At 40.1% G+C, this 17,361-nt stretch overlaps 1 protein-coding gene across 6 annotated transcripts in view; it reads left to right on the top strand.

Annotated features, from left to right (window-relative positions):
- LOC111586178 (beta-1,3-galactosyltransferase 1-like) overlaps positions 1-9,514 on the top strand; it is a 155,964-nt gene extending 146,450 nt beyond the window's left edge. For all 6 annotated transcript variants that reach the window (XM_055008615.1, XM_055008612.1, XM_055008614.1 and 3 more), the window contains one exon: positions 7,418-9,514. In XM_055008615.1, the coding sequence (XP_054864590.1) occupies positions 7,679-8,665 (987 nt within the window). In that variant the 5' untranslated portion in view covers positions 7,418-7,678 and the 3' untranslated portion in view covers positions 8,666-9,514. The remainder of the gene's footprint in view (positions 1-7,417) is intronic.
- Positions 9,515-17,361: the final 7,847 nt, after the last annotated feature.

Raw genomic sequence — 17,361 nt, forward strand, 5'->3', positions numbered from 1 at the left:
TTTTGTAATATTTTGTCTTGTTTTTTGTTGTTTTTTTTGTCTTTTTTAAAAATAAAATACTATATCATTCAGTTCCAGATAACTGTGACTAAATGTTGTGTTCCTTTGTAGACACTCGGTGATCTGGAAGTTGTAATGTGGAAATGATAAACTGAGGCTGAATGTTGCTGAAATTGAATTTATTGTTCTTAATTTCAGGTTCTTCATGTTTTGTGTAAAGGTAATTCCTTAAATGTGAACATTTTGCACTAAAACAAAGGAACCATTAGGAGTTGTGGTTATTTATAGGTTATTATGCTGTGGTTTTACTGGTCACTGGAGATCAAATTGGGCTGAGTGTGGAACCTGAACTATGATGAGTTTGACACTGCTGCTGTAACTCATCAAATCTGACTTTTTTGGGAATAAATCACTGAATATCATCAACTCCGAGGTGGAACATGACAGAAAAAGGTCTGATTCCTCCTTATTCTGGGGAGCAGCCTTTCAGAGAGCAGATAAATGTTTGATCGCTGCTCCAGAGTCTTTTTAGAGCGCCACACAAAGGCGATCGTAATGCGGAGTCTGGGAGTCGTTGCGAGGCGTAATGGAGCAGCGAACGGAGCAGCAGAGCTCAGTGTGAAGCGGCTAAATTGGCTTCCTGGGGGGGTTACGTTCAAAACACTTTAGCACTTAACGCTGCAGACTCACTGCCATTTTCCTCTCCCTCCGGCCTGTCGCCACGCTGTCATGACAACCGGTTCAGATCAGCAGATTGTCAGCAATCAGCCCTGTGAATGGGTGTTAATAACTGTTATTATTACGTGTTTTTTTTCTTGTTTTTTCCCGTCACTTTTCACACGTTAATGCCTGTTTTTGCTGCTCCGTGCTATTTTGGAGTTCTGCTTCCATTGGTGTGTTTTTATCAGCAGGGCAGTCATAATGAGGAGCCGTGATCGTAGTAATTCAGTCCTATTCATTAATATCTCAAGCATCTGGGGATGTAAACATGACACACATTATTTAGATATTAGCAGATAATGTCTACATGTTTGCTGTCATATTCTGTTCTCTGCCGCCTCAAAATTACTCATACCCTTGATTTTTTTGATTTTTTTTTTGATGAAATGAATGCATTTTGTCGACGTATCTCCCGACAAGTCAGAGAATGACAACACACAATTCAAGAAACTCTTCATTTCATGAGTATTTTAATCATGGATTTCCAAAAGAATGCCATGTTCAAAATTATTCATACCCGAGTCCAATGTCTATCTTTAATAGTCAATACTTTATGATCAAAACAATGAAAATCAGACAAAAAATGACAAAATATTACAAAAGTGAGGCACAAAATGACAAAAAATTAGACAACTGACATGAAACGAAACAAAAAAGAGACAAAGAATTGGACAAAAAGGTTACACAGCGACAAAAAAATGGACAAACGAGAGAAAAAATGACACAAATGAGATCAAAAATGACAAAGGCGAGAAACAAAACAACAAAAAAGTAGACAACCAACACAAGCGAGACAAAAAAAACACAAAACGACACAAACGATACACAAAGCAATGAATAAAGCGAAACACAAAATGACAAAAATAAGACAAAAAACACAAGTGAGACTAAAACCGTCTTAGTAAGGAAACACAAAACAACAAAAACAAGAAACAAAACGACAAAAACGTCAAACGACAAAAGTCAGACAAAAAACAAAAACAAGACAAAATATTACAAAAATGAGACACAAAATAACAAAAGCAAGGCACAAAATGACAAAAAATGAGACAAACAACACGAAACAAAACAAAAAAGAAACAAAAATTTGACAAAAAAGTTATAAAGCTACAACAAAATGGACAGACCAGACAAAAAATGACACAAATGAGATCAAAAATGACAAAAATGAAAAACAAAACAACAAATGTGAGACAAATGATAAAAGTCAGACAAAAAAAGACAACAAAATATTACAAAAATGAGACAGAAAATGACAAAAGAACAATGAACAATCTAGTATTTCACTTTATGATCTAAAGAACTTGTCATGGTCTAGAAATTATTTAAAATTTATATTTGTACTAATTTACAATCTGCAGTTAATGTCTTCTCTGGAATTTCTACACTTTGAGGACCGGATTGGACCCTCTGGAGGGCCGGTTTTGGCCTGCAGGCCTCATGTTGGACACCTCTGTACTTCCTGTGTGTCTTTTGTCGACTTGTGTGACCAAAGACACACAGCTTCTTCTTGCAGTCATCACTCAGTTTTATATATAAAAGAACTTATTAGAACTTCTGACTTTGGCTCATAATAATCAGATTTAGTGGTTTTTTTTTTTCCGAGTATCAGGCAGGTTTGATATTTAAACATTTGCTGAGGATTATCTTCAGGAACTTTTAATACGATGTGCATTAAAAACTGACATTTGACAGTCGTTATTTTTACTCCATGCTGACGTTCAGAGAAGCTTTTTCAGATTCTTCTTTGTCACAGACGCTAAAACAAACAGGACCTCCAGTCATGGCGTGTACGACCTCGTAATGATGTTCTGGCCCATTTTAGGCCGTTAACAGCCTCATTTCTCATCATAATGTGTTCCCTGATCAGCGATTTCTCTCCTAAATGTTTGAGCTTCTCTCTGAAGAATGATGCTTGTTCAGAGTCGACACCTAAAATCTGACTGATTTGTGATATTACAACCAGATTAATATTCAGAGCGGAGCGTTTTTCAGAACACGCCTGGAGGGGATCTTTAACCTTTTGGATGTGATTCAGCTCAACCTGCTTTTGTGGTGCAAAAACAAAGCAGAGAGTTTTTCACTGTAGCGACGTGATTTTAGCTTCAACTCCGAAGCTTTGATTTAATCCATCTTGTGGTCTTAACCCTCCTGTTGTCCTCATTTACTGGCATCAAAAAATATAGTTTTGTGGGTTTATCTATATTAAATTAAATGATTTCTGATCATCAATAACTAATGAATAAATACATTTCTGACAATGTTACATGGGGGAATGAGCAGCCTTAGAGGAGGACTGTACTCTCTGAGTGCTTTTCTAGTGTCATATTGCAATATCTATCCTACAAAAACTAAATATTCCAGTATTGTGCTGCTCTTTTTTGTCTTATTTTACACCACAAATTGCATCCTCTAAAGTTATCATGAAGTTGAATCAGAACACCTCATAAACTGTTCCAACTTTCTAATTTTAAAGGAGGATCTGTTGCAGTGCTGTTGGATTAGACTTCATTAACTTTAACCTGATGTATTTAATAAACTGGAGTGTGTCTATATGCATACATAGCAAGATAAAGAGCATTAGCAAACGATTTAACACAGCAAAGAAGGCATCTAGACTATTTCTTGCATCTTAATGCAGGGTTTTTTTTTCAGACAAACACTCAACAGGCAAAAATCTTCATAATTATCCTTCGTCCTTCATCATGCAGCCGGTCGGCTCGGTCGGTCTGTGTTTGAATGCTAAATTAGCATGCACTAACCACAAATTAACTCTGGTGTTTACAGAATACGTCCAACTGCAGGAACTCCATCACCACAATTAAAAACTGTGATCCCGAGCCCTGACATTCCCTTGGAAGTGTAGCGTATTCAAGAGAGGGCGTCTTCTGAGCGCTAATGTAATTCAAAGTGACACGGCGGCATGAAGCGATATAGCCGTCTTTCAATTTGCTCCGAGGTGAAGTCGGGTCTCAGGATTTCGTGAGGTGCATCGCCAAGGAAGGATATTGGTTATTTCAGGCTGCAGGAAAATGAGTGTAAAGTAGTTGTGGAGGATTATGAAAATAATAGAGCCTCCTTGAGGTGAAAACAAGCCGGGAAGAAAGGAGGAGCGAGGTCGAGAAAAGGAGACGAATATGATGATTTAGTGCAGGAGTGTCGAACTCATCTTAGTTCACGTTCCACACTCAGCCCAGTTTGATCTCCAGTGACCAGTAAAATCACAGCATAATAACCTAGAAATGACCACAACTCCCCATGTTTCCTTTGTTTTAGTGCAAAAAAGTACATTCTGAAAATGTTCACATTTAAGGAATTATCTTTAAACAAAACATTATGAACATCCTGAAATTTATTAAGAAAAATAAGTGAAATTTCAATAACATTCTTCATCAATTTATCATTTCCACATTACAACTTCCTGTCTACAAAGGAACACAACATTTAGTCACAGCTATCTGGAACTGAATAATGTAGGATTTTAGTTTATGATCGAAACGACAAAAGTCAGACAAAAAACAACAAAAATATTAATAAAATATTTGAAAAATGAGATGCAAAATAACAAAAGTAAGACACAAAATTACAAAAAATGAGAAAAACGACCTGAAAAAAACAAAAAAGACACAAAGAAAGTTACAAAGAAATGGACAAACAACAAAAATGAGACAAAAAAATTAAGCAAATGAGATCAAAAATGACAAAAGCGAAAAACACAAGCGAGACAAAAAGGAAACACAGAATGACAAAAACGTGAGACAAATGATAAAAGTCCAACAAAAAACAACAAAAATGAGACAAAATATTACAAAAATGAGATGTAAAATAACAAAAGCAAGACACAAAATGACAAAAAATGAGGCAAACGACATGAAACAAAACAAAAAAGAGACAATTACATTTTAAAAAAATGAAAAAGCGAAAATACAAGCGAGACTAAAAAAACCACAAAACGGCACAAACGATACACAAAACAATGAACAAAGCGTAGCAAATTGACAAAAATAAGACAAAAAACACAAGTGAGACAAAAAGGAAAGGCAAAACGACAGAAACGAGAAACAAAACAACGAAAACATGAGACAAATGATAAAAGTCAGACAAAAAACAACAAAAACAAGACGCAAAATAACAATAGCGAGACACAAAATGACAAAAAATGAGGCAAACAACATAATTTTTACACTTTGAGGGCCGGAATGGACCCTCTGGAAGGCCACTTTTGGCCCACGGGCCTCATGTTGGACACCCCTGATTTAGTGATTGTGTCTGAGCGAGGGGGAGGAGATGGAGTGGCTTCAGGGAGACTGATTGCGGTCGAAGCTGTCGATAAGTTGGAGTCGAGCTCTGAGGGGACGATGCTGCACCCAAGCAGAATTAACGACACCGCCAAGGTGAAGGAAGGAACAAGAGGGCTGCTGGAAAACTTGAAAGCAGACAAAAACAATCAAAAAAAGCCAAAGAAAGGACGGGAGGAAGGCAGTGAGACATATAAAGATGGATCAAGGCGCCCGCTGAAGTAGGGAAGGAGAGAGTGATTGAGAGGATGGAGAGGGAGGAGGTGTGGAAAAGCAGCCCTGATGAGATGGATTCTACTGGACCGTGAGATTGATGACTCTTCTTCACACAGACAGGAGGGGGAGAGACAGATAGATAGATAGATAGATAGATAGACAGACAGACAGAGACAGACAGACTGATAGATAGATAGTCCTGATGAGACCAAGAAGCTTTGGACCTCGCAAGACACGACCACATCTGTAGCCTGATGAAAGGAGGAGACGCTCACAGCAAGCATCTCTGCTTATTTCAGTATCTGTAATAGAATCTATACCACTGTCTCCATTCATCATCAGTTATGCAGTTGTGATAAAAAACCCACATTTCCTCAGAATAACAAGACGAGAGCTGCCGCCACATCATAGGAGATTATGTCTGAGGCAAATAAAAGTGTGTTTTTAAAGAAGGATTTGTCTTTCTGGTTCTCCATCGCCGCCTCTGAATGCAAACTGACATCTAAATCCGTCTGAATGCGATAAATATTCCGTGTTTGGGGGTTAAATTCGTCCTTATGGCCCACATTGGTGTGTCCAATTAGACTAAAAGTTGCTGCAGCGCCCAGCCGGCTAAAGAAGGAGCAGCTCATTACCAGGAAAATATGTAAAATCCACACATTGTCGGGTTCAGTGACGGCGTGCTGTGGGAAGGCTGGGAGAGGAGGGAGTTAATGGGTGAGAGAAACCGGGGGAATGAGAGGAAGAGGATATTAATCTTTTTCCCATGAGGTCGTTTCAGTTTCTCTGCCTTCCTCCTCCCAGACTGCCGGAGTGGCTCTGATTGGTCAGCCTGAGTCCGGTCCAGGGGGATCACAGGGAGAAAAACAGCAAACAAAAAGTGGTCGGAGTGGAGACTGTTTCTGTTCACTTCCTTCAGACCACAGCGCTCTCATCAGAACTCTGATAGAACGATCGGCTAACTGTCTGTGGCACTGAGCTGCCACACTGGACTGATGTTATGGGCTGTAATGAACAGGCTGTACACTGGAAAACCCTCTCAAAACAAGAGAAAAAACTTATTTCAAGGAGCTTTTACCTTGAAATAAGTGAAAAAATCTGCCAATAGAACCAGTGAAAAATGTCTTGGTAAGATTTCTTGAAATGAGATATGATATTTAGAATATTGAGATCTTAAAATTAGCTGGGAAAACTTATTTTAAGCTCTATTTTACCAGGATTGTCAAGCTTAGGTGTCTTAAAATAAGCCAGATATGCTTAAAAAAAAAAAAAAAAACAGCAGTTTTTCACTCAAAAATAGATTTTCGCTTTCATGTAACCTCCTAATTTGAGATATATTAACCCTCCTGTTGTCCTCATTTATGGGCACCAAAAATATTGTTTCCTCGTCTGAAAAAAATCCAAAAAATCAGCAAAAAAATTCCCCAAATTTCAGAAAATTTGCAAAACCTTCAGGAAGAAAATTCCAATAATTTCTTAAAAGTTTCCTGTAAAAATTTTATTTAGAAAAAATCCCCCAAATTTGGCAAAAAAATTCTTGTAAATATTTTCAAAAAATGAGTAAAAGTCTTCCAAAAAATCCTAAAAACATCTAAAGTGATTCCATATATATCAGTAAAACTTCTAATATTTTCTTTTAGAACATTCAAATAAAAATCAACCAAAATCCAGCAAAATTTGCTGGATTTTGGATGATTTTTATGTGAATGTTCATAAAGAAACTTTTTTTTCCACATTTTTTTCCACCAAAAAATGTTCAAAAATTTCACAAAAATGTTGAAAATGTGGACATCAGAAGTTTCACTGTGAAAATATTTTTTTCCACATTTTGAAACTTTAAAACAGGTCAATTTGACCCCCAGGACAACACGAGGGTTAAAAACATGCAGTTTGTGGCAATTGTACGCAACCGGCTAGAACAATTACCGCAATGCTTCGGCATGTTTACGCAGATGCACATATCTGATGAATCGCAGTCTATAATCATTTATTGTTATTGTCGTCAAAAATTTTCTTGAAAACTGCAGAAAGAATTTTTGATGCCATTTAAGGCCTTAATTTTTGTCAAATCAACTTAATGACTATTAATGCTTTTTAATGCCCTGCAGAAGCCCTGCTCCAGTCAATGTGCTCTTCTTCCCTCTGAGGTTTTCATGTCTGTCTGTTTGTCTCCTGTGTTTTAGACGCTGCCACATGGAGATGAAATTCCTTCTGCGAGCTGTGATGGGACTCAGTGAGGCCGTGAACATGACAAGAAATCTCTGCAGTGTTGCTCCTCAACCACAACACCAACACTAGACAGGAGAGGAGTCCGTTATCTGAAATTAATGTCAGCCGTGTTGCGGAGGCAGCCGCAAGCTGCGCCTCCAGATCTAACCCGACCCATGGAGGCTCGGCCTCGACCTTTCCAACCCTGCTGCCACTGATGAGCCGAGCGCACAGCGATGCCTTCTAAGGTCTCCTGCTTATACCTGCTGACAGTGGTTTGCTGGGCCAGCGCTCTGTGGTACCTGAGTGTGTCCCGCCCTTCCACTTCCTACGTGGGCCAGCTCAACATCCCCATACGCAAGACGCCCAAGGCCAACAAGAATGCCACCTTCAGCAACATCCGCACACGCTCTCTCAACCCGCACGACTTCGGCTACCTCATCAACGAGGCGAAGAAGTGCGAGGCGGAGCCCCCGTTCCTCGTCATCCTCATCAGCACCACCCACAAGGAGTTTGACGCCCGTCAGGCCATCAGAGAGACATGGGGAGACGAGAGCACGTTTCCAGATGTGCGTGTGGTCACGCTGTTCCTGCTGGGCCGCAGCATCGACGCCGTCCTCAACCAGATGGTGGAGCAGGAGAGTCAGATCTTTCATGACATCGTAGTGGAGGATTTCATCGACTCCTACCACAACCTGACGCTGAAGACGCTGATGGGCATGCGCTGGGTGGCCACCTTCTGCCCCAAGGCTCAGTACGTCCTCAAGACGGACAGCGACATCTTCGTCAACATGGAGAACCTCATCTTCAACCTCCTGAAGCCCACCACCAAGCCCAGGAGGAGGTACTTCACCGGCTACGTGATCAACGGCGGGCCGATCAGAGACATGCGCAGTAAATGGTACATGCCCAGAGATCTGTACCCGGAGAGCAAATACCCGCCCTTCTGCTCCGGCACCGGCTACGTCTTCTCAGCAGACGTGGCCGAGCTCATCTACAAGACGTCCCTCCACACCAGGCTGCTGCACCTGGAGGACGTGTACGTCGGCGTGTGCCTCCGGAAGCTGGGCATCCACCCCTTCCAGAACAGCGGCTTCAACCACTGGAAGATGGCCTACAGCCTCTGCCGCTACCGCCGGGTGGTGACCGTCCACCAGATCTCCCCCGAGGAGATGCACCGCATCTGGAACGACATGACCAGCAAGAAACACCTCAAATGTTAGCAGGGCTGTTAGAACCAGGGAGGAACTGTCCTTTTATCTCCATCAGGGGCTGTACAGCACGTAGCACCGAGCTGAAGAAGGCGTCCAGGGCTTCGTCCTTCGCCAGGAAAGCAAATTCAGCTGCATTATCTTGTGTGACTGCTAATTCAGCTCCCAGAAAGCTACAAATATGTTTCCCTGAAGCGTGCAGATGGTGAGTGTCACTGCTGACAAGACAGGAAACATAAAGGTTTTGGTTCATTCACACAAACAGTCCCCTTTTCCTGAACTGCAGATGAAATAAACTCTCCTGTGAGCCTCTCTGTCGGCTTCATCTCGAGCTTGAACTGTGAATGTTGATGTATTTTAAGTTGTTGTGCTTTCTGAACAAGGTGTTGATGTTGGATGTACTGTCTGGCAGCGCAGCAGCCCTCGTCATCGTGTGGATCATGGTGAGTTTACAGTGTGATGACTTATTTCCAACACGTGTATCATGTCGCTCTAGGAAAGCAGTTTAGGAGCATTAAAGAGCAGACTCTTCTCAGAATCACATATTTTCTTACGGCGGATCCACAGATCTTTGTATTGTGCAGCGAGAAATAAAAAACTGAAGAAGTGAACAGATTGAAGATACATCGGCTGCTTGCATTCCCAAGTGAATGTAACTTCTGTTAATGTGTAATGTGCAGTTATTTGTCTCAGGCAGTGCTGTGAGCAGGCTTCAGACTATTAGATTTTCTATTACTTGAACATGAAGGAGAGCAGATGTACTGTTAAGACAGTGGAGGTGTGTTCTGGGGAGAAATATTACATTTTTGAGTGCTTTCTTCTTTTCAATTACTTGAGATTAAATAAACTGCTTTTATAAGACTTGATGTTGTATTTCTTACAGAAAACAATATAAAAAGTTCTTATTCATCCTGACTGAATGCCGTAACCTGCGTGCTCACAGGGCTTGGTTATTCTCTGAGGGAAAACATGAGGTGGAGGAGTGAAAGCCTCTGATTAGGACTGTTGTTCAGTCAGCAGCTCTCAACACATCAGCAACTGAAATCATCACTCCGTGCACTCTTTTCCACACAGCTGTCGGCGTGCACGGTCGAGAGGTAAGCAGACAGCAGAAACGTGATTAAATCAAATGTAGCATCTGTGAAACTGGCAGCTGAATGGCTGTTTTCAAACGTTACGTCTTAACCCTGTAAAACCCACTGTTGCAAAAATACAACACCAGTTTCGTTTTTTAAAATTATTATTTTTTATTATTTCCAAATAAAAGATGTATATATTTGGGTGTATATATATATTTATAAAAAATTATCAAAATTAGCAAAAATAAAACTATATATTTTTATATATTTTGTACTAAAAATATTATATATATTAATTTCTTTTTTGTTTTATTTTTTGCTGAAATATAGAAAAAATGAGCAAAAATAAAAAAACAAATATATTTTTATTTATACATTTTACTATATATATATAATAATATATATATATGTAATTTTTGTTTGCTTTGTTTTCTTTATTTTTTGCTCATTTTTTCTGTATAATATGTATTTTATTTTTATATAAAATAAATTATACATATATTACAATTTCTGTTTTATTTTCTTTATTATACATAATTATATATATTTTCTGTTTTTTATTTTTTTGCTCTTTTTGTCTGTATTTGAGTCTTACAGGGTTAACAAGAAGAATAGTACACATATTGTCTTTGTTTTCAGTGTTTTGTAGGTTCCGGGATCATGTGTTCATTTAATTATTTGATTCAGTGTGGAAAATGGAGAAGAAGAGTCATTTTTGGAGGCAGAAAAAGTGGAAATTGTGTTGTGACTCAGTCTGACTGCTAAGAACCAGCGATGATCAGTGATGAAAAGTTGCAGTCTTTAAAAAAAAATTCTCAAGAAAGAGTCTTCCAGCAGTCTTCAGAGTCTGATGTAAATAATGTTTATTCAATACAGAGGTTCTAAGAACACACATGAGCAAAATCTCCAGATTTTAACTGACTACACTAAGCGTTACGTCGTCTTTTATACCTTCTCCTGAACGCTCTTCTGTTCTGGAAAGTGAGTATTGTTTCTGATCATGTCCATCTCCTTATGACTGCAGTGGTTCTCTCTTTGTACCATCCCACTCTGGGTTCTTGCCTCCAGATCTCCGTCCTACAGAGCAGACGGTAGAACAGGTGATTTGCATCACCTGCAGTAAATGTGTGAGACTGTCTTGTCAATATGAACCGAGTCTCTGAGGAGTATCTCCACAGCACCTCGTTGAATCTGACATGAAGAACGAAAGCAAACACGTTTATTGATCCTCTGTTAACTCCCCCAACGTCTTTTAATCTGCGTCTCTGCTCCAACACAACGTTCTTCTGGACAGCTCTGGGATCAGCTCTTCAAATAGTCATGATGACGGGTCAGAATTGTAAATAAAAATGGACGTAGTCACTGTGGACGTAGTCAGGCCCATACGTGTAGCTCCACCCTAAAACACTGCCTGATTTTTGGTGTATTTTGCTCCAAATGGGGCCATAATTTACTAAATAAATACCGTGCTGCTTTCAAAAAGTCTTGAAACTAACATTTGAGACCATAAACTCATTAGGAAACGGTTAACTGAGGTTAGAGATCAAGACAAGTAGGGTCATTTTTTATAGTCTGATTTCTTTTTGTTTTGTGTTTCCTTTTTGTCTTGCTTGTGTTTTTTGTCTCATTTTTTTCATTTTGTGTTTTGCTGTATTCGTTGTTTTGTGTATCATTTGCATCGTTTTGTGTTTTTTTTTTGATAAACTGAGGCAGTGTTGTTGAAATTGAATTTATTTTTCTTAAGAAATTTCAGGTTCTTAATGTTTTGTATAAAGATAATTCCTTAAATGTGAACATTTTTCCACTAAAACAAAGGAAACATTAGGAGTTGTGCTTATTTCTAGGTTATTATGCTGTGGTTTTACAGGTCACTGGAGATCAAACTGGACTGAATGTGGAACCTGAACTAAAATGAGTTTGACTCTCCTGTTCTAAGGTATAATGTAGTTTGCTGTGTGCAGAACGCTGTGACACTATTTCTGACAGGTGCTATGCTAATCACCTTTTTATGATGATGATTGTATTATTATTAATCCATGCAGTTAAATCAGCTTCTAGACCATGAAAACAATAATCAGCTGGTTTAGTGATGGTAATGATCTTGTAGCAGCTGCTTCACCACAGGAACAGCAACAGATTGTCTTTTTAATCCCATGTGTGATTGATATGTGTGTTTTTTTCAGGTCATACAGCAGGTTAAAGTGATGAATCTCAGTTCTTGTGGCAGAATTTGTTGTAAACTCCATGAAAGCAGGACACTTGTGTGGGTGTTTTCTTGACACACCTTGAGCCCCTTAGTGCGGTGGTGTCCAACATGAGGCCCGCGGGCCAAAAGCGGTCCTCCAGAGGGTCCAATCCGGCCCTCAAAGTGTAAAAATTACAGAGAAGACATTAACTGCAGATTGTAAATTAGTAAAACTATAAATTTAAAATCATTTCTAGACCATGACAAGGTGTTTGATCATAAAGTAAAATACTAAATTATTCATTGTTCTTTTGTCATTTTGTCTCTCATTTTTGTAACATTTTTGTTTATGTTGTTTTTTGTCTTTTTTTGTCTTTTTGTTGATTTGATCATAAACTAAAATTGTGGATCACTCATTGTTCTTTTGTCATTTTGTTTATCATTTTTGTCGTTTTGTGTCGCATTATGGTCATTTTTTGTCATTTTTTTGTCATTTTGCATGTATTTCTTGTCATTCTGTGTCACTTTAAGGTCATTTTTTGTCATTTTTTTTGTCATTTTGCATGTATTTCTTGTCATTCTGTGTCACATTATGGTTAGATGTCAGTATGTGTGGGCAGATTAGCTGCATCTCTGTAATTAGGCTGCTGTAGCCTCTGATGCCTACAGGTGTGTCTGAGAAAGACGTCACATTTGTGAACTCTTTGTACCAGGCGTCATCATCATGATTCTCCTGTGGGAATCAGTGCTGGAGAAATGAAAAATGTCTTCTGTTCTTGCATAAACAAACATAAATGTGAGGAGCAGTTTCTCTGGTGAACCGTGTGGGAGCTGGTAGGCAGAAAACACCATCGCTGTTGTAATAAAACTGCTCCCAGTTGGTGTCTTTACATCAAATGCCTCCTCTTGATCAGCTTGTAGAACTGTTTGACAAACTAAAATATAATTGGGGCGGTTTTATTCCAGTGGATTTGCTCCGGATGCGTCTTATCGTGTGGTAAAGGAAGGAGATCATCCCCCAGCAGCCTCAACATGTTATCACTTAATGACTCTATTTTCTTCCAGAAAATGTGGACGCATCGTGTGCCTGGTAGTGTACATGTGAAATAATTGTTCTTCACAGCTTCTTATCCTCGGCGCTGTGTTTTGCATTCCTCTGATCGCCCCCTATGGCACATGCAGTTTGATCCAATATGCTGAGTAATAGAAGGGCTGCTCTGTAATTGGCCAGACAGCGTTTAAAAGGCTAAAGCTCGGGGAAAATGAAAAGCGAATGATTATTCCGAGGCTTGTGGTAAATGAAGCTCATAACGAGCGAGGCGGAGTGTGAGACAACTGGGAATGCTCAGATTTCAAAACAAAGCTTGGGAAGGCCGGCCTGTGGAGAAGGAAGGAAACAGCGTCAGGGCAAAGAGGAGACCTCAGTTTAGCGTTGTGGTCTGGTTGGATGATGCAGAGTTCTTAATGTGCTGCTCATTAAAACACATTGTTCTCTAATCCTCAGATATGTTCACGTTCTGTCTTCTTCTTCATGACCTCCTCCTGACCCGTCCTTTGATATCTGTGGGAAAAATGGGCGGCGAGCAATCTGTTCCACCGAGGTGAGAGAAGAGTCATCGAGAGGAGAGTCCTCAGAGCAACACTGGATGCTTCCCTGCTCCGCTGAGATGATTGTGGAGACTTTTGATTTCAGAGTGGCCTGCAGGGATTGTTACTCTGGATCTGTCAGATGAAGTTCTGCCGCTTGATTGCTGCTGGTGATTGCAGGTTTTCTATCACAGAGTCCTGGAAAGGTCCCAACTTTATACACTGCCTGTCCAAAAAAAAGGGGAAAAAAAAGTCTCCACCTGGATTTAACTAAACAAAGAGATAAGTGCCTTCCATTGGATAATTACTGCAGTGATGACAACTTATTTAACCCAAGCTGATGCAGTGAGGAGCTTCTCATTTCTTCAACAACCATGTTGGAAGACATATCCTGTGGTCATGGAAAGGATGTTAATCTGTCTCAGAAGGGTCAAATTATTGGCCTGCATCAAGCAAAGAAAACAACTAAGGAGATTTCTGAAACGACTAAAATCAGGTTAAGAACCGTCCAACGCACTATTAAAACCTGAAGGATAGTGGAGAACCATCATCTTCAGGAACAAACTCTTAGATGATCGTAGGAAACCAACAGTAGAACTCACGGCTGTTCATCTCTGCACTTTTAAACTTTATTTTTATTTTTTCTGTTAAAAAATTTTGCCACCCTTGTATATATTGTAAATAAAGCTGCTGTAACAATGTAAATTTCCCCTGGAGTGGGGAGAAATAAAGAACTTTATCTTTATCTTTATCTTTATCTTTATCTTAATAGTGAAAGTAAGAACATTTCCACGTGAAAGGAACTCAGGATTGGGACTAAACAGCTGCAGCTCTAAGAAAACCACTGATCAGTGAGGATGATCAGAAAAGAAGACTTCAGTTTGCTATGAAGCATAAAGATTGGACTCTGGATCAATGGAAGAAGGTCATGTGGTCTGATGAGTCCAGATTTACCCTGTTCCAGAGCGGTGGGGGCATCAGGGTAAGAAGAGAGGCAGATGAAGTGATGGGGGCATCAGGGTAAGAATCTGGGGTTGGTCAGGTTCAGCAATGTTATGTTCCCAAAGAATGAGGTCAGCTGATACCTGAAGATACTGAATGACCAGATCTTTGCATCAGTGGAATTTTTCTTCATGTTCCAAGATGATGATGTCAGGATCCATGGGGTCACGTTGAGAATGAGTGGATCAGGGAGCATGAGATGGATTGTCCTCCACAGAGTCCAGACTTCAGCCCCACTGAGGATCTTTGGGATGTTCTGGAGAAGACTTTGTCCAACTCTTCCATCATCAATAGAAGATCTTGGTGGAAAATTAATGCATCTCTGGACAGAAATAAATGCTGTGACAGTGCAGAAGCTTATCGAAACAAAGGTGGTCTAATGAAATATTAGAGTGTGTGACTGTTTTTTTAGCTGAACAGTGTATTTTGCAAATATTCCTGCAAATTTTCTGTAAACCTTTGTCATTATTTCCAAGAATGAGCCGGACAGTCCGATCTGTGGTTCTTTGCCAGAGAATGGTGGATTGTTCCCTCTGGATCGGGGGCGAGTTGCTCTTTTAACGAGAAAATGGAGCAAGAGATGTACAGAAATATTGTATTGAACCGCTGAGGTGAAGATGAATCAGACAGCGAAGCTCTGGTGTTACCAGTAGGCTCACATTCCAACCCTCAGTGACGGATACAAGCATCAAAACAAGTTTCCTCAGAGGGTTGGAGTAAAAAGAATGCATTAGATGATGTGGAATATGTCTGCTACCAATCCAAGGTTTGTGTTTAAGGGTTTCAGTATGACGTAAAGCTGTGGGTGCTGGGACACAATATGCACATCTACTGTTTACACACCTAGACGTCAGTAGTTATTCCCCCTGGAGGAAGGCTGAAGGAAGCTGAAATTTACTTTCTACTCACTGAGACTCAAAGGTCAGAATTTGATGCAGTTCAACGATCAAAAGCGCAGCAGCGATTACTCTCCGTCCCGTCTGCCGAGTTTAAAACATTTGATAAATGTACATCAAACAGAAGTTGATGGCTGCTGCCTCCGACACCCAACATTACGATTTGTTTAGAAACGACTTCTGTGCAAAACAAATCGATGGCAGCAGAGCAGGATGAGCTCCACACGTCTTGTTGTGTTCACCATAAATGACATTTCATGTACCATCACCTTCTGCCTTTATCAAGTCCTGATCTTTTCTGTCCAGGAGCAGAAAAATAGAACCTGCTGCAGAGCAACTCAGATGTGTAAAACAACCCTAAATATTGATATTTGGCATTAATATTGATATCTGCCAGGAGAAGCTGTCCTTGTCGATGACAGCACTTCAGCAACATGAATAATTTTCTGTCATCTATAGCAGATAGATGGGATTTAAATAGGAAGCATACATCAGGGCGTGAGACAAAGTGTGACAGCCAGGCGGAATCTGAATTGCATGAGCCATAAATGAACTCTTAATGTCCAGGGACAGGAGCCGATCCCCTGGAACCGACAGAGGCTCACCTTCTTCTGAAAGCAGCAGCAGTCTCATATTTATGACCAGCTGCAAGGTTAGTGAGAATATTTGCATACTTGCATGAGAGTGGAGTCTCATAAATAGCTGATGGGCTGTGAAGATGAAGATCATTTGATTCGGAGAGCAGGTAAAGGAACAAGGTACCCACAGCTGGCTTCCTGTCTATTTGATGTCAGTATGTTTTATAATTTAGAGAACCTGGGGGAAGTATGGCTCTACTTCTATGCAGTATGCAGAGGATGTGTGAGAGTCTCTGTTTGATGTATGTAAAGGTGATCACAGCAGTGCTTCATGTGCTTTCCAAAGGCAGTTTACAGCATCATATGTACGATTCATATGGGATTAGTTTTACCTCAGAACCAGTGGTGATTTGTAATAATTGTGGAGGAGGTCTGTTGTGGTGTTATCCAGAACATTACGTGTGTTACCACTAGGGGGCAGGCCATGCCTAGAAGGTGTCTGAGTACTGCGAGAGAACAGACACAACAGAGAGTTAGAAGAACGGCAATGTTGTTGTAGCCAGCTAACAAAGAGGTTCCGTTGTTCCAGTTTAACTGGTGATCAGGTTAACTGGCGATAGTTTCCGTCTCCAGATGTTTCGTCCGCAGATTCGTCACAATCAGACCTGGATTTACGTGAAATAAAGATACCAGATAAAGAAGACCTCGCCGAAAAACGTCGGCATCACTACTTAATAAAGTCTGTATCCATGTAAATATCATCTACAGACAGTAAAAAGAAATGTGCGGGCCAAAATAAAAAACACGTATTTTTTAAGTACGGTGAGAGGATTCGAACCCACGTAATCCAGCGATAAAATTACGAGACCACCGTTTTACTCATTGTACTACCAATCAGCTCGACAAACATACCGCTTCATCCACATAGATCACTGTCATCCTGTCAGGTGTTTAACACCTGGTGATTGTTCAGGAAACACGTCCATGTCAACTGGGGATAGTCACAACTTAACACAGGCTTCCTGGTTAAGAACGAGTCACAAAACTATTTACTGTCTCACCAAGAAAACCCACAACATAGAAGCACGTCCACTGCTGTGTTGTGTGTTAGTTTGTGTGTTCAGTGGAACAGATCCAGAGCAGAACTTCAGGTTTAACTCGGGTTTGTTCTCAGAAACACTCAGACCCTCAGCAGCCTCCCATCAGAACAACACGCAGCACAACATTAGCTGGATTTGCTAAAATACATCGGAACAAACTGAGACCACGTTGTTTAAACTAGTCACTCAGAAAATAATAAAAACACGTTCAGTCATCCACGTCCTAACCAAAGCACGTTAACCGCTGACAATACATTTTTTTAAAGGAAGGAATCCAACCT

The sequence above is a fragment of the Amphiprion ocellaris genome, chromosome 24, assembly GCF_022539595.1.
Source record: "Amphiprion ocellaris isolate individual 3 ecotype Okinawa chromosome 24, ASM2253959v1, whole genome shotgun sequence".
NCBI lineage: Eukaryota > Metazoa > Chordata > Actinopteri > Pomacentridae > Amphiprion > Amphiprion ocellaris.